This window comes from Perca fluviatilis, chromosome 5 (genome assembly GCF_010015445.1).
Source record: "Perca fluviatilis chromosome 5, GENO_Pfluv_1.0, whole genome shotgun sequence".
In the NCBI taxonomy this organism is placed as follows: domain Eukaryota; kingdom Metazoa; phylum Chordata; class Actinopteri; order Perciformes; family Percidae; genus Perca; species Perca fluviatilis.
In genome coordinates, this window is record NC_053116.1 from 31,483,333 (window position 1) to 31,502,991 (window position 19,659).

A 19,659-nucleotide genomic window follows, 5' to 3' on the forward strand; every position below is an offset into this window, starting at 1 on the left:
GATGCCTCGGGCTAGATTTGTGCTCTGAGCTTTCCCGTAAATATGTTACTTACTTTCTAATTTCCAAAACGAGCTCTGAGCGGACATGACTGCTGACCGGTGTAGCATATTGTCAACAGCAACAGCATCCCCTATGCTGGTGGAAATTTCTGTTAGCACAAACCACACATGGAAAGTCATGCTGTACAGCGCACATTTGGGGATACTCCTCCTGCTATTGTGATACATTTTTAAGGGCTGAAGACTTCCTTGTTTGCTCTGTATGTACTGCCTATATTACCTGTTGTCGTTGTAGACTCACCTGTTGCCTCACCAGGGTGGAAAGAATATATGGAGTGAAGAAGGAATGACAGATATAGTTTTAGGACAAAAAAAAGGTGGAAACGGGGTAAGAAGGTTGGGAGGTTTTGACACCAAGAGTGACATGAGAAGAGAAATAATCGGCAAGTAACAAAAGAAGCGACCAACCTCATCGCCTGCCATCATGTCTTTCTCCAAGCCAGAGGATCAGCTAGGTTTCGAGCTGAGCTGCCCCATCTGCCTTCAGCTGTTCTCTGATCCGGTGGTTCTCCCCTGTGGACACAACTACTGTCGAGCCTGTATCTGGAAGACCGCCGACAAGAGGGACACAACCCTTCCACGTTGCCCAGAGTGCCGCATGGAGTATCAGGGTGTGGATTCCCTGCAGAAAAACTTCAAACTCTCCAGCATCATCGAAGGTTACCGAGCCACCGCACCACAGCCGTACATCAGGAAGCCTGAGACGGAGCCTGAGAAGACAGAGGTTTTCTGCGACCACTGTATAGATGAGCAGTCGCTGGCTGTGAAGACCTGCCTGAAATGTGAAGTGTCTCTGTGTCCCAGGCACCTTCAGAGACACCATGAGAAGGAGGCGTTCAGGGCACACACTATGGTGGAGCCCCTGAAGGAGCTGGGGTTGAAGAGCTGCGCCACTCACCGGCTAGCCCTTGAGTATTTCTGTTCCAACGACATGACGTTGATGTGCAGAACGTGCTACACAGAAGGCCGTCACCAGAGCCACGATGTTCTCACCTTCAATCTAGCCGAGGAGGAGATGAGGCGAGCACTGGAGAGCTGCACCAAGGTCCTTTTGTGGTTTCATTTACATTTACCATAGTTTTATTCCACAGACATTTTTCCTACGGTGATATTTTAGTGTAGGTTTTGCAAACCTCTGCAATATTGGGAATTGGTGATAAAGTAAAACACAGGATAGTGTTTTATTTTACAGTCAAATTTCTGAATAATTTCCTGGAAAGAACTTTGTTTTTGGGAAATTAGAGACATTGAATTATATTGGTATCCTAGAGATTCTATTAGTCAGTGCAGCAGGTCTGAACGCAAAAATGTGAAACTTATCTTCAGGCAAGCACACAATTTAGTGACAAGAATAACGTTTTTGAAAATGAATTAATAATGAATGAATGTTTACTTTTGCTTGAATCAAACAGAGCACTTTAGGGAGTGCTGAATGTCGAGCAATGATGAAGAGGCTTAACTTTATGCCAATTGCTAAACAACAATGAAAAGGTTTGAGTCAAGTGGCTACCGGGCACAAAGCCATTTTGTTTCAGAACTGATGAATGATGGTGATGATGATTCCACGGTAGCATAATAAGGGTCCCTACATGTAGACCGAAGCATTCAGACCTTTGTATGTGTACAGACAGTTTATTAAAAAGATAGTTTATAAAGACAGTACCATTTACGTATGCGCCATCTTGGGAAAACAGTCACGACCAGTCGAACTGTCTGTATACTTACAATGCTTCGGTTTACATGTAGGGACCCTCATTATGCTACCGTGGAAGTGTGGTGCTATTTTGAGCCTTGTTAGTGGTATAGAAATAGCGATTTCTTTTTACTTTACCCGTGCCCCGACGACTAGCGTTATAAGCTAATTAGCGGTTTGCGCTAAAACTGGTCACATTCAATTAGCATGAAAACATATCCCAGAGAGCGGTCGACTTGTTACTCATTTGTTATTAACCCCTAGGTTCATTTTGCGCCAGATTTCTCCTTTAATACACAGGCATGGCTGTGTAAATGGAAAACAAACAGAAAGGAGTGCATGAGCCGCAAAACACTATTCTAGCCAATAGGCGGCAGTTTATTGTAGGGGCGGGAGGGTGGGAGGCAGCATGTAAATGTGCTGGCCGGCCAGTAGTTATCTGTCCGCTTCTGAAGAGGGTGGGGGTTGTTTGTGTTTGGCAGTTGAGTTCAAATATCAACAATCTTTGTGCAGAATCACTTAATGCACCTTTATTTACATCTGTGCTGAGTAGAAGTGCAAAGTCATCACACCTAAAACTCACTTGGACTTGGCCAGGCCTTCCTCTTCCGTGCGCTGGTCATTGTTTACAGTCTGATTAGCAACTTGAGACGCGAGAATGGAGTTGGAGTTGGAGTTGAGAGACGACTTCTACCACCGGATTGCTTCACAATTAGCCTATTACACTCACTTAACACTTTAAACCCACACTAGCCGATGGGTTCTGAGATTGCATTCTGGCCAATGTGTTTCGGCTCTTTTACTCTTCACAAAGACTGTTTACCTGCATGCAACCAAAGCATACTCAGACTACAAACAGGTTGCAAACGGACTACAAAAGGGAGCCAGAATGCTTCGATGCCAAAATCTTGCCTACAGATTCTGCATTCATATGTAGATATCTGTTAGAGATTACTTGGTGTAAAACACACAAAATCTCTAATGTGGGTTACGTAAATCTGTGTTTGCAGGGGGTTTCTAGCAGGCTGCTGAAGACAGAGAGTCTCCTACAGAGGACAGCAGAGGAGCAAGCAGCCTCTGAAGCTACAGGGGACAGAGTGGTCAACAAGGCTGTCAGTGTCATGGACGGAATGGCTGCACTGGTGGACAGGTAATATACTGCACCTGTGCTGGTATTGATCCTGCCTTAAAAAGTAGAATTTGCTGTCCTAAAGCAGATGTATTAAAATATGCAAATGTCTTACTATAAGCGACGTCAAGCGAAGGCATGGAAACAATGTTTTTTTTTTTTTTTTAACATGAGACGTTTGCCTGTGCTGTTTCTCTGTCCTCATCTTCCTGGTTTGAGGTGGGCAGGGCTTAGTTGGACAAAGATGATGTCATGTGATGTAAATAATTCCCAGGTTATGTCACAGTAAAGTCAGTCACAGTACGATTTATAGTATATATTATAGTGCATTAGATTACGAGAGGCAGTTACTCTTTTAGTCTTAAGGCCCTGACACACCGACCCAACAGCCGACCGTCAGGATGAAATGTAGTCAGACTGATCAGTCTCCCCGAGTTGGTCAAAAAAGGTGCCTCGGAACACATCGAAGCGACACCGACTTGAGCATACGTTCTGCGCATGTGCGAGACGTAATACGTCTCCATAACAGCAGGCGTCGCCCAAAAAATGAAAACCGGCAGCTGATTGGACGAACGCGTCACGTGGGTCTGGCTGCTCCCGGATTTTACAACCGAGCATAATGGCGCCTCATTCAGAATACAACACGATACATACTTTACGAAGATAGTTCACCGAAACGTGTTTCTGGAAACATTTTAAGCGAGAAACAGGCCATGCAGTTGCTGAATCTGTCTTCACTTCAGATCGACAAAGGTCAGTTTGAAAGATTTTCGTCAGATTTTGTGAGGCTGTTCGTCACGATAACATAAGTGCACTGATTCGCTAGTCAAGGGCTAGCACTCCACCAATTAGATTGGTCATTGAGTCCGACTGCCCGCCCTCCGACCCAGCAAGTCAGGTCGGCCAAAATGAAGGCTGACGGCCCCTCCGACCGACGGACGACGGCACGGAACCTACCGAACAGACTCGAGTCACTAACCTCGCCAGACTGTCCGATGGCCGATTATCGGGTTGGTGTGTCAGGGCCTTTAAAGAGCAGGATCAGGCAGTGACTTTTGCAGATAATATTGCATGCCAGAACTCAGTAGACCAAATATTTTATGTGATGAATCCAGCTTATCAGCATTTTTAGACTTTTCGACCAAAGTAATAGTGTTTAAATGTCATTGACTATTCATTAACAGCTCTAAAACTGGACTAAATGATAGTTAATCTCATTCATCTGTATTGTAATGTTTGATTTCCTTACATGTAAAAGAAAAAAAAAACTGAAATAAAAGTCCTATGAAGCGAACCACACAACATACTGTCGAGCAATGCTAGCAATAACAGGTGGAGAATCATTATCACGATTTTTGCTGACAGGAGCTCACAGTTTACGCTCATTTTGATGTACCGTTGTTGTGTTGTGTTGTGTTCAGGTACAAGGGACGTCTATGTGTGCTATTGGAGGAGGAGAGAGACCAGTGCAGAAAACGCAGACTCCTCAGACTGAGTGCACTCAAAGAGCGACAGCAGCAGTTAATGGAGGCGCAGCGATGTGCCACACAGGCCCTCAGTGAGACAGACACATGCATCTTCATACACAGGTACAACAGAAATCTATATTGCTTGTAAAATTAAAATGAACAAATACAACAAAAAACATTCCAGGAAAAAGAAACTATTAAGAAGCTATTATCAGCTTTACAAACTGAGGTAATATATACAGTAGTGTATATAATAATGTGCTGAATGAACATGTGCACTATTAGCACTTCTAAAATATAAAACAAACGGGTAAGTCCATACACACACACACACACACACACACACACACACACACACACACACACACACTAGGAAAATGTTTTCCAGGCCGTATGTCTGTGCATTCATGCAGCTTACATACTGTAAATAAAGACATGACGCTAAGTCATGGTAGCACTACAACAATGGAAATCAACTGAGGAAATTCTTCTGCTCTCCAGGTTCATGCTGATTGAACATAAGCTGAGAGAAGTCGTCACAGACACAGTTCCCTCCACGATCCCCTCAAAGGCTCCACTGAACACCAGGCGTCTCCAGGCAAGCCTCAAAACCCAAGACTTCCGCTCAGAAATGACCCGCCTCCTGAATTCCCTCCACATCCTCCTGAGCCCCCTGGACCTCACCTTCAACCTCTGCACTGCCCACCCCAGCCTGATAGTCTCCAATGATCTGCACACAGTCAAGTACAGCCCTACCAAGCAGTCCTATGCAGAGCACCCAGACCGTTTTACAAGCGCCTCCCAGGTTCTTTGCAAACAGGGGTTTTCGAGTGGCGTGCACATATGGGTGGTAGAAGTGGGCTCCAACAGCATGTGGTCGCTGGGTGTGTGTTACAAGAGCATCCCTCGCCGTGGTGACCACAGTCGTTTAGGACACAACTCTGTTTCCTGGCGGCTGCAATGGAAAAACAACAAGCTGACAGGGTGCCAGTCCTCGTGCAATGTGGCTCTGGGAGAAATGGCCTATCATCTGCTGAAGATTGAGATAGTGCTGGACTATGAGGCTGGAACATTGATGTTCCACAACATCAAAGGACACAGGGAGCACCTCCATACCTTCAGGGCTGTGTTTAAGGAGCAGGTTTACCCAGCATTCAGCATACATTCAAACACACCAGAGTCCTGGATCACACTGCACAGTGGGATGTAAACACAACTTCTATTTTTATTGTTTTTATATATTTTAGATATTTTATTTGGGTGTTCAACCATGTAAATTTGCCTCCAACTAAAAAAATTGTTTCTTACTTTTGTATTCACTGCTTTCTTTCAAACGCCTGTATGGAAATACATTAAAGAAGTGCAGATTGGATAATACGTTTTCCTTTTATTTTCCTTATATACAGTAAACATTGATGTGTTTGAACTTGAATGCTAGCATTTGGGCTGAATATGAGACATGATTGTGTTTATGCTATAAATAAACTATTGTGCTAATGTCTGTTTATCCATATTTTTATGCGTATGTATGTATGTATGTATGTATGTGGGTATTTGTGTATGTATGGTATAATGGCTCTTGGCAGGTCATTTACACTATGTGCTATGGTTAGTATGACATTGGGCTTGCCAGGTTGGGCTGTGGATAGGTAGCTAACAGTGATTCAACCGTTTTGTATTGCACCTAAATGCACCTGTTGAAGGAATGTATATGCAGAATTGTGTTAGGAATAATTCAATTTACTGGTTCCTTCCTTTTAATACATTACTAGGAAACCATGCTCCGGCTTTTATACACATCTGTAAAAGGGGGATGGATTAAGACGTATTTGGCAACCCAGATCCCATCTGTCACACATTTTGTCATTGGGCAGTACACTAACATTAATTCATGTTAGTAACATTATTCAACACCAGGCCATTAACGTTAGCAAAGCTGCCACTTAACACCAGAAGCCATGGGCTCGGGAGAGAGTACGACCAGAAAAGTGTCTTTCGGTGTCGATGATGAGGACAGAGTCAGGATTCTTCGTGGAGTCAAGGTAATGCTAATTTAGCTAGCGTTTGATAAGCCATGCTAACGTCACTTTAGTGTCACGCCTACTGCTAACTAGCTACTTAGCGTGTTGCAGCATAGCAAATGAAGTTACCAGTTTATTCTGAGTTGAACTAACGTTAGATCTATTAAGTAAGTAAAGCGACTGATGAAATGAGGAAGATGTAGAGGGATGCAGGGGCTGGAGCAGGTTGATGTACGACCTGAAACGACCCTTTTACGTTACGCCAAACTCCAGTCGTAAAACTTCGCAGGATGCAAATATCTTGTTTATCGGCAAAAGAACATTATCTGGCAGATGACCAACGTCATTTAGAAACGTTAACGGTATTCTGGTCAATTCGGCACATAAACTATCCACTCAGCATTACTACATTAATTAGAAATCCCCCATTTGTTTTTACAATTCGCTAGCTAGCTAGCTAACGTCTAGCATTTGCTATCAACGTTGAATATAAGGTGTCCAGCTAACGTTATGTTAGCAGTTAAGAGGCGAAAGAGTCATTAAAGGTCGTTAGTATTTTGTTCGAACATTTAAATTGCACGGTGAAAGCGATCAATGAGATTCAAATGTTGTTGTAGATATGACGATATTTGTCCATAACACAGGTGCCTTTTAAATTGGCAAATTTCAAATGAAGTTTGGCGTGCTGTGCCTTTTTGACACTGCTGCCTTTCTGTGCTATTGTAAATGTCGGAATTTTCCGAAGTGCTATATAATACAACTACATGTAGCCAGCAATACCAAACTATACTCTCTTAAATGTTTTAAATTTTGTAAATAGTGATAATGCGTGCTGCACAATTAATCATCACGGAAACTGCGATGGATACATTTTTATGCAGTCATGTATTAACATTACAGTGATTCTGCTGCATTCACTTTAGCATAGATTTGTTGAATAAAAGCAAATGCTCCCAATCCTAAATGCATTAACAAAGACTTCATGTCACCATACAAATACCTGTGCAACAGGCAGGGGAGTAAAACAAAAAAAGAATGTGTTTAACACTGTGAAAGAAAATGATTAGCAGGAACAACACATTGAACAGTGTATGGAAACGACAACCTTTTGAAGTGGAGTAAGTAGTGCTTTTCAGCTTGGTGCTAACTCTAAGTATGGGCTGCTTTCAAAATAGATTAATAAAGCCACACACACACACTTGTTGGACGTTATCGACAAATTTCCCGTAGGATTTGAAGGCATCTTTAGACCTAGCTGTACTTTCACAGCCACTGGAATGTAAAAGATAAACGTATGCAATTCAAGCAAGTTAAGAGTGTATAGTTCTGGTACTTCAATGCATCATAAGGATTGTGAAAATGTATGTTTGTAAGATAATCTGTAAAACACGAGAAAGACCCTGCCTGCACATTCAAATCTTGTGAGTCATAGAAACAGTGAGTCAGTGGCTGCTGCTGCCTACTGTGGTTTTTTGTAACTAGGTTTAACCATTTCCCTGGAGACACACACACAGACACACACATTGTAGAGCTACAGTGACCCACTGTTTTCTGGCGCATTTGGCGCACCAAAGGTTTAAAAAAAGATACAAGTTAGATTTTTATTTGATTAAAGATGATACCCCTTAATGCATATTATATGCTTTATGCTCCAGAAAACTGTTATTACGTACGTTTGTGGAAATGTTGCTGAAAGGCTTCTCACTGTTTAAAAGAGACAAAAGCAAAGAACAAAAAAAAGCTTTAGGGCAATCCTATGTTCTCAATTCTGTGTTGATTCTGATCTTTGCCTATTTCTTTTTATTTGCTCTTTATCCCTTCCTAGCTGTCAGAAGATGTTCTCCAGAGGATGAGAGGAGTAGCTAACATTGCTCCAGAACGCACATCCCCATCGACCTCAAGCCCTCAGAAAGAAACAGGTATCATGCACCTATAACAGTACAGGTACCGTACATGTGCACACAGTATGTGTCCTGAAAAGGAATGTAAAGAAGGTGTTTTAGCAGTTAAACTTGTAGACTTCTAATTCCACATTTGGACATAAAAGGGGAACTCTACAGACATAAAGGTTAGTTTACAAGTCATGAAGTGTACTGCTCAATTTGTGAATACAGCTCAGGGTTCAGCTATAAGGGTTACCTGATGGCCCGGGGGGGAAGGTAAAACGCAAAGTCGGGCAAGTAAATATAACAACTCACTTGCGCAATCGGGCATGATCGTGTCATAAATAATGTTATCGTTATCTGGCCGTCGTCGGAGATTGCTTGTTGAATGAGCTGTTGGCCAATCAAAAGTTGAGTTGGCTTTTGAGGGGGGGTTTTTTCGCAAAAATTTTGAAGTTGTTTTTAAATATTTGTGATGTGTTTTTTTTTTTTTTACATTTGATGCTTTTTTTGATGCTTTTTTCCGTGTTTTCTTCAGCGTCTTTCACTGTTTTTCAAGCAAATCTTTTTGTATAGAGACCAGTAAAAATATATTTCGGGAAAGTAGAATTATTTTTTTCACTTGCCGATGGGACAAGTGATAAAAAAAAAAAAAAAAACCTTAATGTTGAACCCTGCAGCTGTAGGATGACTTTTGTGGCTCCGGAGGAGCTTTCTCAAGTCTGATAAAATAGCCCTGAGGATTTCTCATCTTGGAGACTACTGTAGGCAGGCAGCAGGAAAAAAAACATGGTATCAAATTTAGGGCTAAGCAATATATGGATATTATATCGATATATGAGATAGCTAGATATTGTCTTAAATTTTGGATATCGTTGTCTTTTCCTGGTTTTAAAGGCTGCATTACAGTAGAGTAATGTCATTTTCTCAAACAGACTGTTCAAGGTGTTCTGTTATTTGCCTTTACCCACATAGTTATTATAGCAACATAACTGATGATTATTTATCAAAAATCTCATTGTGTGCATATTTTGTGAAAGCACCAATTGTCAACCCTACATATCGCCACGATATTGATATCGAGGTATTTGTTCAAACATATCGGGATATTAGATTTTGTCCGTATTGCCCAGCTCTAATCAAGTTACTTTATGGGTAAGTGTAGAATCCATTGTTTTTGGAGTCATTATTTGGACATTAATTGACCATTCGATTTCTAATCTCTCACTTGTAAATCCCTCCCTATCAAAAACAGAACACTTTTAGGGCTAACTAACTCTAGCAGACATACAGTACATAGCAGACCCCTACTTTTTTAAATGTAAAAAACCTTATCAGGTTAAATAACTAGGTATCATTTTATTACACTATGTATCAATTATATCTGCATTACGGCTTGTTTTCTAATGCTTTAGGTCACCAAGGTGTCCTAGTTCATAATAGTTTGTCTTCTGCAGGAGTTTTTTCCCTTTTGATATCCACTCTGTCTTTGTCCAGGAGCCTCTCGCAGCGCCAGCTCAAGCTCTCGACCCCAGCAGAGCACACAGCACCAGGCCCAACCCAGCACCCAGTCCGGCTCTAGCAAACCAGCCTCCGACGCTAAGGAAGAACAGAGAAGGTGGGTTAAAGAACATGTGGGTGTGTAACACAGGTCCTTAGTGGTTGAAAAACATTCAAGCTGATTTATACCTGGGGATAATAAAAGTACATTTGAATATTGATGTACAAAAATAGCCACATCAGGCTATATGCTCAGTATTCTTTTTTTTTCTTTTCTTTTTTTTTATAGTGACACACAGTGCCTCTTCTCTTGTGTTTGTTTTTTTTTTTTGCATAAAAAAGAATTAAATGAAGCACTATCATTTTTAAAGGCTCATTCAGGAAAACTAAAATCAGTTGCAGCAGGGTAAGAGGCCCCAGTACAGAATTGTGACCATTTAAGTGATTGGCTCCTACTTTCTCTAACAACCTCCTATATACAAACATGATGGAGCTTCCTCTGAAATTCAATGGCTAGCAACAAGTATGCCAAATCTTTTTGAACTATGGGTATCGTGCACGATTGCCCAGAGTGAAACTACTTTCAATTAAATATGTAACCTTGCCGCGTACAATCAGAATATCACCAAGCTACTTATTCCGTACTCTCTTTGTATGAATGCATGTACACACAATGTCTAGACCAGGCTTTTAGCTGCCTTTTTGATTCCAGGGAAATGCAAGTTTACTAGCATCATGTGCTGAACTGAACGTGTGTCGTAATGTCATGGAGTTGACCAGTGGTTTATGGCCAAAGAACCACATCACAGTTACATTTTGAGAGTCCATTGTTTTGGGCCAGATGGCTCGCAATATAAAAAAATAGGGGAAACACAGATGGGAGATTTAACTTTGGAACAGTATAAAAGTTTTGCGTATGTTCTTTTCAATCGGACATTCCTCCTTGTTGTCTATGTCAAAATGTCTATTGGATCAATAAAATGTCACTGCATCCCTCAACGCCCTCCCGCTTTTGATTGAAAACTGCCAAAGAAAAATTGTTAAAAAGATAAATAAATGTTGCATTTTAAACTGGAGATCAAACTGAAGGCTAACAGATATTATTTCTTCTTTACATTTTAAATTTAAGTTTTCTCAATCCCTCTCAGTATTCTTCTCATTATGAGGGAATTCATATTTTATTTTAAGAGCACACCTTTAGATACTCCATGAATTTGACAGGTCTGATGAAATTTGGTATATGCTGCCCCCTTGTGGAAATGTGTTTTAAAGTAAGTTTGACTAATTGACTGGATTTGGAAAAGCAGAAACTGATGGTATGCAGCAAATGGAAGCATGATTATGTGTGTGTTTATGTGCGTGTGTGTGTGTGTGTGTATGTGTTTCAGGTATGAACGGCAGCAGGCGGTCCTGAAGGAGGAATTGGCCAAAGTCGCACAAAGAGAGAGGGAGGCAGCAAGGGAGGAGATGACTAAAGCCGTGACTCAGGAAAGACAACACAAACGCCAGGAAGCCAAGAACGCCAAACAACTGGTACACACACACACACACACAGACACACACACAGAGTGTGCATAATTTGTACAAAACAACTGTACTGCTGTGGTAAAAGCAGAGAAGCTAGCAAAGAATTGTCAACTAAGTAACTGTTCTCTTTTCAAGCATTGCATTAATATATAAGTCACATTTAATTGTATTTTATATGATTTCCCGTGACATAAGTGCTGGTCAGCATAAAGTGATGCCAATATTTAACAGACTAGTGATTTGAATAATTGTTAGGATATTCCACATTGAAACTATAGCTATTCATTGTGCAAAATGTTTTTTGTTTTGCATTGGTGGTCCATCAGTACCTGAAGCTTTGGCAGTTAGTCTAAAGCTTGTTGACAGCATACACCCATATCTAAGCGTAGGATTCGGTTCGGTGGAAAAAAATTCTGAGGTTTGGCAGAAACCGAACTCCGTCAAAAAGCCCAATATTCGGCCGAATCCTGGATTCAGTGCATCCCTGATATCAAGACTTTCACCAACAAATGATACGCCTTGTGTACTGTTGGCCGCTTTGGTTCACTAAATTTGAAACGGGGCAGTGTTACATACTCTTGCAGCTTTTATGGCACTGAAGGAATACACTAAGTGTTGTAAATTAGATATTTAGATTATTATTTTTCTTTTAATGTAGCACATTCAGGAAGCTACTTAGTGCATGTCCTATATCACTTTGTACGGTATTTGACACCCTGCAGCCAATTAGAATCGAGTATTAACCCAGACCGTGCTATAAAAGTCCATAACCAATAATACCAAGCAAGAAAAATGGGGCAAAATCAGTATGCACACAGTGGCAGGCTCTCTTCCAGTCCCCTACAGCCAGTCAGAGAATATGCTAATGAGGCAACATCTCTGTCAAATTAATTATTAATGAAGTTTTGTAGATTTGAACCAAAACGCATGACTTTTTAAACTTGCTAGCTTAAATGAGGACAGAGAGTCCTCCCAGCTACCACAGGTACACATGAACAGCAACACATAGGCAAGGACATCTAAAGGAGGATCCAAAGCAAGGATCTAAAATATAAATTGACAATACCCAAAAGGATTATTTCTAAAATGTATATGAAAGAATATTAAATGCACTTAAGTTTTGAGAAAAACAACACATACTTGCATACTTGCTCCTTGTGGGGAAATTAATATGTTGTACCCTCCTGGTGCAACGTTGCCTTTACGATCCCTGACAGCACTAGAAAGACTGACACCCCTGCTGTATATGCCGCTGCCTGAGGAAAAGACCCCAAGGCCAAGATAGGGCCACACTGCTAATTTAAATAATCACCTCGTCCAGTTTTGCAGATTACAGCTAACGTGCCTAAATTACCTTTGTCCTTGACTGTCATTTATACTTTTACTCAAGGCAAAAGCCTCCTGTGCCATGTTTTTCACTGAGATGTGTCTGTAATGTAATTTAAAAACCCTTGTGTTGACTTCGGGTCAAATTGACCTGTTTTAAATTTTTGTTTCATATCATAAAATATGGGACGTAGAAATAAGCGCTGAAAATGTGTAGAAGAACATTTTTACAATTTAAAACGTTGGAAAAAGCAAAAACAAACTGTGAAAACCTTTTTTTCAAGGTTGACGGGTGTATATCTACGCTGTATACAGCGGATGTAAACATACACACCCACGTGGGGTCTATCATTAGAACATGCCATGCTATCGCGAGAACAACGTCACATGCATGTAAAAAAAATAAAAAATAAATAAAAAAGGTTGGGTTTAGGAAAAGAACATTGGGAAAGGCTTTAGTGACAAAAAAAATGACAAAAACACGACTGTGACCAACGTCACACGCTTAAGAAAACAATGAACGGTTGGGTTTAGGAAAGAAACATTGGGGAAGGCTTAAAAAAAAAAAAAAAAAAAAAAAAGGTTGACAACCACCACACGCGGGACGCTATCCTGGATGAAAGTCCTGTGTTTTACCCATCCACCACCCCATCCAACGTCCCTCTGCGGACTTCAGTCCTTTCATACTGCTCGCTACGGCGAAAATTCACACATAATGTAGGTCAATGGTAGCCGAAAGGCGTTGATAAACGCGCTAAAAAGCGGTTATGCGTCTTGATAACGCGCAAAAACGGCATACGAATTGCCGTGCCATACATACGCCACTTTATGAGATCAGTCTGCCTCCACCAGTGACTCGTTGGCAAAGCTGTTGTTGTAGTGTGAAATGACACCGTACCTTTTTTTTTTTTTTTTTTTTTGGGTCAGCGGTCATTCTAGCACTTTTGACTGAACACCTTAGGTTTGACACGCGAGTGAGTTCAGTGATATACAGTAGGTCTCTCAGTAGCAGGAGATAAGTTTGTTTAGAGTCAAGTCAAGAAAATTGGGCCTTGGGATTGCATTTGTAATTTCCATGGTGATACTCCTCCTTCCTTTCACCTATAACATCCCTGTTCTCTTTCTATCTCCCCCCTCTCTTTACCATTTTCTCTCTCTACCTCTTTTCCTTGCTCTCTTTCTGTCTTCGCTCCCCACCATCTATCTCCCTCTGTCTTTCTCTCTTTTCTATCCCAGCCCATTACTCTCTCCTTCCTGCCCCGGAGACAGTATTATCAGTGCAGTGCAAGCGGTAAATTGCACCCAGAGAGTTTCCTGGAGCTGGAGATAGGAGTCGTGCGGGGGTTGGAGGTAGGGTCGTGGGCTAGGGGGAGAGCTTGTTTTACACACCAGCCAGTGCCTGTTTCACGTGACTCCCCCCCCCCTTCCACCTGCCGCTGTCTTATCTCCACTCCAACACACTCCCGGAGCTAATAGAAAGCCGCTGGAGGGACGGCGTGAACAGAATGACCGGTCGAGCAGGACCGGACTTTCTAATGCTGAGGGCTCCTTGTAATTACTGTTTCTGGTGCAATGATTACATATACACACTATACACATGAAGTGCGGGCAGATTTGCTCACGTTCTTTTACTCAAATGAGATTCCCCCCCTGTTGTGGAATCAGAGGGTATGATCAACCATCATCCACAGCGCTTTGTCCAATGTAACCCTTGCAAGAAGAAACAGCTGCTTTTCGTAACTGTTGAGAATGAGTCATGTTTTACAGTATATCTCAGCGATACTAACAAAACCAGTTTTATGACTAGTTTATGCAATACGTGTCTTCAAACTCTGGCAACAGAGACCACCTTCTTAATTGGAGGCCCTATCTAACAGGAGCCCTGCCTGTTGTAGTACCCGAGATCAGTCTTGGTCTCAAGACCGGTCTCAAGACCACATGTTGAAGGTTTCGGTCTCGTCTCGGAATCGACCGCTTTCTTCTCTCGGTCTCGGATTAAGAGCACTCGATTTTATTTCATTCAACTGCAGGGATATCCCTAAATTGTCGGTGCATTGTCTGATTTATGTGTTCATTACTGTGTTTGGATGTAAAACTTCCTGCTTCAACTGCAACCAATATATATGTTGTTGACTCCCCTCTCCCCGCCCGCTTAACACACACTCCCAAGAAAGTGGATGTGGGAGACAGGAGAAGAAGCTCGGGCCATCTGGGAGATATCAGCCAAATCATCTGTAATACAATTTGGCTACCTAAACCATAAGGAGTTTATTTGCAAAACAACATCTAAAAGAAAACAGACAGCAGTGTGTCAATTCTGCAATGGAACGCTGCCTGAGACAGCTGGGACCACCTCAAATTTGAATCGGCACTTAGAAAGAAAGCATAAAGTAAGTTAAGTAAGTAAAGTTTATTTCTAAACTTTACTTACTTCTATGTTCTAAGCACATATAAAAACCGCTCGCGCTGACCAAAGTGCTGTACATAGCGCATTAGCCACAGGGTGATAAAATAAAATAAGAAAAATAAAATAAAACGCGTACAAATCAGTGATTTAGGCTAAAAAGTACATCGAAAGACAAACACTTAATTACAAACCTAGCAGGATAAGACAATTAAGATGCCGGGAAGGCCAATGTAAAAAGATGAGTTTTGAGCCTGAAGGGGCATTTCTGATGTCAGGTGGCAGTCTGTTCCACAGCTGAGGACCAGCAACAGAAAAGGCTCTGTCACCTTTTTGCTTAAGCCTTGACCGTGGGACATGGAGGAGGCCTTGGCTGGAGGATCTGTGGGACCTAGGGGCTACGTGAAGATGAATGATATCAGCTATGTAGCTGGGGGCCAGGGCGTGAAGTGCTTTAAAAACCATCAACAGTATTTTAAATTGTATCTTAGACTGGACTGGAAGCCAGTGCAAGGAGGCTAGGACAGGTGTAATTAGAGGTTGACCGATATGGGTTTTCTCAGGCCGATGCCGATCTTTTGAAATCGGGGTCGGCCGATGGCCGATATATGCTGCCGATTATTTTTGGCCGATATTTGCTTGTTTTTAACCTCTATTTGAAAGATAAAATTTAACACTAATAAGTACTTAAGATACACAAAATGTCTCAACAAAAACATTTATTGAACACTTGAACACCAATCTGCACTTGTATACTTACATTAAACATGTATAATAACATATATTGTATAAATAAACAAAACGGGTAAGAAGAAAGAAAATAAATTTAACTTTGTCAAATAAACTTTTCAATTAAAAGATAAAGTTTAGTGCACTTAACAGCATTTATAAAACAGCTGAGAACAATAAAATAAATTGACCATTTTAACAATAGTAGTGCTGACACACAGTAGCAACCAGCAGCATTTATTTGTTTTGGTGTTGGCTGGGTGAAGCGCTGCCATAAGGGGGTGGTTTTCTTTTCAGCCATCAGACTTAATGACTAAAAAAGGGGGAAGATACAAGGTTAAGTTAGTATTTTTGTATAGTATCTTCTTCAAGTCATTTTATAGATTTGTTTTATAAATCAGCTAATAATTCAGTGCATTGTAAGTGATACAAGGCTAAAAAGTTTCTATCATCTTCCCAAAAACTGTCCTAAAACATGTATTTTTGGTTTGTTTTGTTTGTTGACAGACAAAGCCAAATGGACAAAACCTAATTAAGGGGGAAAACAACTTTAGGCCATATGGTCAAAATTAAATGATTTAATAATAATGTAATAACTATAACTTATAACAATAACGTATTTCACTAGTAAATTGCTGTTGAACAACAAAAACAACCACCATGGCAAAAGGGTATTTTACAACAACTTTGAATGCACCGCGAGGCACCGTCTGTGTTGTTCTTCAGACAAGTAGTTAAACAACGGCAGCAGCACACTGCTTAACATACTGCTGTTGGATCCTATACAGTGAAATAAATCACACTTTACACCGTTTAGCTGTCAGCATTTTAATCGTGTTTAATCCATCTGCTAGCTAATGGTAGGCTAACGTTAGCTGCTGACGAGTGTAATGTTAACTAGCGTCACATGCTGCGATGTTTCTGTTATTCTAACATTCGTTTTCGGAGCATCAGAGAGCAACGCCGGCATATCAATGGCGCCGAAATGAGGTACAGAAATCCGCGTTGCTATTCGGTCCGGTAGATACGGGTCGTTAAGGCACAGGTGCCATATTAGCACCGGGTCTACTCTGTACCAACCCTAGCAACGACGCTAGCAAAGCAAAGCCAGTCCTTCACTAGCCGATGGTGCGGTGGTCTCTTTTAACTACAACTTCTTTCTCTGCATTGAGTTGACAACCCTCTCAAATATAGACACACAAACAGAACAAATAATAAAAGTCTCAGATCCACTGTCTGTGATTGCAAAATTCTAGCTTAATTATTGTGACATGACAGCATGACACGACAGCTATCAATATCCAAAGTAGCCGAACGTCATGTCGCCTGTTCATGTTTTTTCTCGAAGTTGGCAGTAACATGTCATACGTTTTTAATTAAATATATACGACTTATAAGAATTTTATCTTTACCGTTTTCTCCGAGGAACAGCTCCTTCCTTAGGCACTGGATGAGGTCTGCTCACTCTGCTGGTAATTGACTCTAGGGGCAGCGTGCGTCGAACTCGTGTTCCACAACAACAACAACATCAGGCTGCCCGAAGATGCGCCTGCCTATTAATCGGCTTGATATTGGCCGATGCCGATTATGTAAAAAAAGCCATAAAATCGGCCGATTAATCGGTCGACCTCTAGGTGTAATGTGTTCACGCTTTTTTGTATTCGTGAGCAGCCTAGCCGCTGCATTTTGGACCATCTGAAGCGAGAGTTACAATAGTCTAAGTGGGAGGTTATGAAGGCATGGATGACTTTTTCCAGATCATTGTATGACAGAACAGACTTGAGTTTAGAAATTATTCTTAGTTGGTAAAAACTGGACTTGGATATTTGTTTCTCCAGGTTAAGATGGGGATCTAAAATAACACCCAAGTTACGTGCATGGGGTTTAACATAGGGGGCAAGGGGACCAAGGTCGGCAGGGATGGCAGTTTTGGATTTTGAAGGACCAAAGACAATAACTTCATAAAGAAAGGTCATTGTAAGTTAGATAGCTAACGTTATCAATCTGCCACTCTTTCAGATCAATTTCAGTGCCTATGGTTAGCATTTTCTACATTTTAACGTGTCATGCAGTGTGGGACTCGCACTGGTCTGATCTTTGCCTTGACTCGGTCTGCCCTGTCTTGGTCAAGTGCGTAATTTGGGTTCATCATTTGGGGGTTGAGATCTCCAACTATCTAGGGAGGTCCCGGGACATATATGCATGTATTGAAAAAAGTGCAAAAACGTTGTCAAAAAAAGAAAAGGGACAAAAACATCAAAAGGCGACAAAAAGACCAAAACCTTAAAAAGGTCTTGACTAAAACACTGGCTGGGGGGGGGTTGAAACCACCCTACATTTGGCAGGTGGCCCATGTTGATTCCAAACCCTGTGAGGGAAAAGTTTCAAGAAATGACAGTGCTGCAATGTTTCCTGGAGAAAAAGGATGAAGAAGACGAACTTATGAGAAGTGAGACTTGACAGCTGATTAAGCACTTGCTCAGTAATTTTCGGAAGCAAGAAGGATGTGAGGGTGAAAAAGAAGTGACTGAACATTTTGTGAAGGGGTTAGGATGAAGAATGAAGAGGAGCCGCGAATGAATGGGGAATGAAAGAGACGATGACACACATTTCCTGTAGAATTGAGCTGAAGAAGAGGGAATGAACTGCAGGGTGAAAAAACCCTTCACAAGCGATTTAACATTTCCTGCAGGATCACGAAGACGTGGAAAAGGAGAGCAACAGTGTGAGGATGAGATGGAAGGAGTGACTATTAGTAACGTTTCTTTAACGCTTTTAGGAGGATGAATAAGAAAAGGCGCGGGGGGGGGTGGTGGGATATGCTTTAAAAGAAGGTTACAAGATGACTGAACATTTTGCCCAATTTAGGGGACTTAGAAAAGGAGAAGAAGAAGGATGAAGGGTTTGAAAACAGAGGTGTTGGCAGAAAAGATCATTATGATGGACAAGGAGGAGGGGGGAAAAATGTGAACGCCGTCCCGTTCAAATTTGCAACATGGCATCATTACTTTGCCTAAACATACACGCCACTTTTCTAAGGCTAAATGGCGTGTTATCTGTACACATTTTGAGCTATCCGCGTGTATTTCTACGCTGTATACAGCGGATGTAAACATCGTGAACGTGCCGTATTGTAGGTCAATGGAGGCCAAACGGCGTTCACAAAAAAGCGATTATGCGTCTTCATAACACTCCAAAATGGCATACGAATTGGCGTGGCATACGTACGCCACTTTATGAGATCAGTCTGAAATTTGCCTGCTGTAGGGGCGGAGTTAACATCGGCTTTTATCTGCATGGCTTCCGGGAAGGCTGCTTTCCTGTCCTCCCGTTTGGCTCCTCAGAGGTGGTAATAAAAATAATAATTATAAAAATATGTTTCTTTAATATAGCACCATTTACAGAACAAAGTTCTTCACAAGAGAAATCTGTCAAAAGAACTACAATAAAAAGAATCGAATAGAAATAAAAAACAGTAAAGTAAGGCCAGTTAAAATAGTTTAAAATAGCTTTTTCAACAGAGACCACAGAACTATACAGTGTGGTGTACCTACTCTATTTGTAAAGTGCCCAGAGATAACTTCTGTTATGATTTGACACTATAAATTAAATAAAATTGAATTGAATAGAACGTATGACAGCAGGAGGGCGTTCCACAGTGTCTGAGCCACTGCTTCAAAGGCTTGCTCACTTTTTTTTTTTTCGGTCCTCAGTCGAAGACAACCAGTAAGCCCCGGTCAAAAGAGCTAAGGGACCTACTGTTAATAGATCCCTCCTTGATCCTCGATCCTCATAGCCTGGTCCTACCAGACTCTCGTACATTTCATTTGTACAGAGAGTCTGGCCTCTGTCCATGGACAAGTGTTAACTTCCTTGAAGGCGGCTACTCTGTTGAAGTTTAAAACTATTGGATCTGCC

The 19,659-nt window shown here is 41.4% G+C and overlaps 2 protein-coding genes across 4 annotated transcripts in view; both read left to right on the top strand.

Moving 5' to 3' along the window:
- Positions 1 to 276: 276 nt before the first annotated feature.
- Positions 277 to 5,848, top strand: LOC120559901 (E3 ubiquitin/ISG15 ligase TRIM25-like). Its single transcript, XM_039801983.1, has 4 exons — positions 277 to 1,105; positions 2,764 to 2,903; positions 4,304 to 4,471; positions 4,853 to 5,848. Exons 1-4 carry the CDS (start codon positions 485 to 487, stop codon positions 5,559 to 5,561), a joined length of 1,638 nt encoding a protein of 545 aa, XP_039657917.1. The 5' UTR covers positions 277 to 484; the 3' UTR covers positions 5,562 to 5,848.
- Positions 5,849 to 6,169: 321 nt separating this feature from the next.
- Positions 6,170 to 19,659, top strand: part of chchd6a (coiled-coil-helix-coiled-coil-helix domain containing 6a) — a 99,588-nt gene continuing 86,098 nt past the window's right edge. For 2 of the 3 annotated variants that reach the window (XM_039801482.1, XM_039801485.1), the window contains exons 1-4: positions 6,170 to 6,393; positions 8,198 to 8,291; positions 9,753 to 9,873; positions 11,144 to 11,288. In XM_039801482.1, coding sequence (XP_039657416.1) covers positions 6,310 to 6,393; positions 8,198 to 8,291; positions 9,753 to 9,873; positions 11,144 to 11,288 — 444 coding nt within the window. In that variant the 5' untranslated portion in view covers positions 6,170 to 6,309. Of the gene's footprint in view, positions 6,394 to 8,197; positions 8,292 to 9,752; positions 9,874 to 11,143; positions 11,289 to 13,844; positions 14,349 to 19,659 lie in introns of those variants that run through there. The other variant, XM_039801486.1, reaches the window with a different exon arrangement.

What these genes read in the sequence shown, in the direction of transcription:
- LOC120559901 (XM_039801983.1), top strand. Translation starts at nt 485, where the DNA reads ATGTCTTTCTCCAAGCCAGAGGATCAGCTAGGTTTCGAGCTGAGCTGC. An exon ending in CACTGGAGAGCTGCACCAAG is followed by an intron (nt 1,106 to 2,763) that starts GTCCTTTTGTGG and finishes CTGTGTTTGCAG; the next exon opens with GGGGTTTCTAGCAGGCTGCT. An exon ending in ATGGCTGCACTGGTGGACAG is followed by an intron (nt 2,904 to 4,303) that starts GTAATATACTGC and finishes TGTTGTGTTCAG; the next exon opens with GTACAAGGGACGTCTATGTG.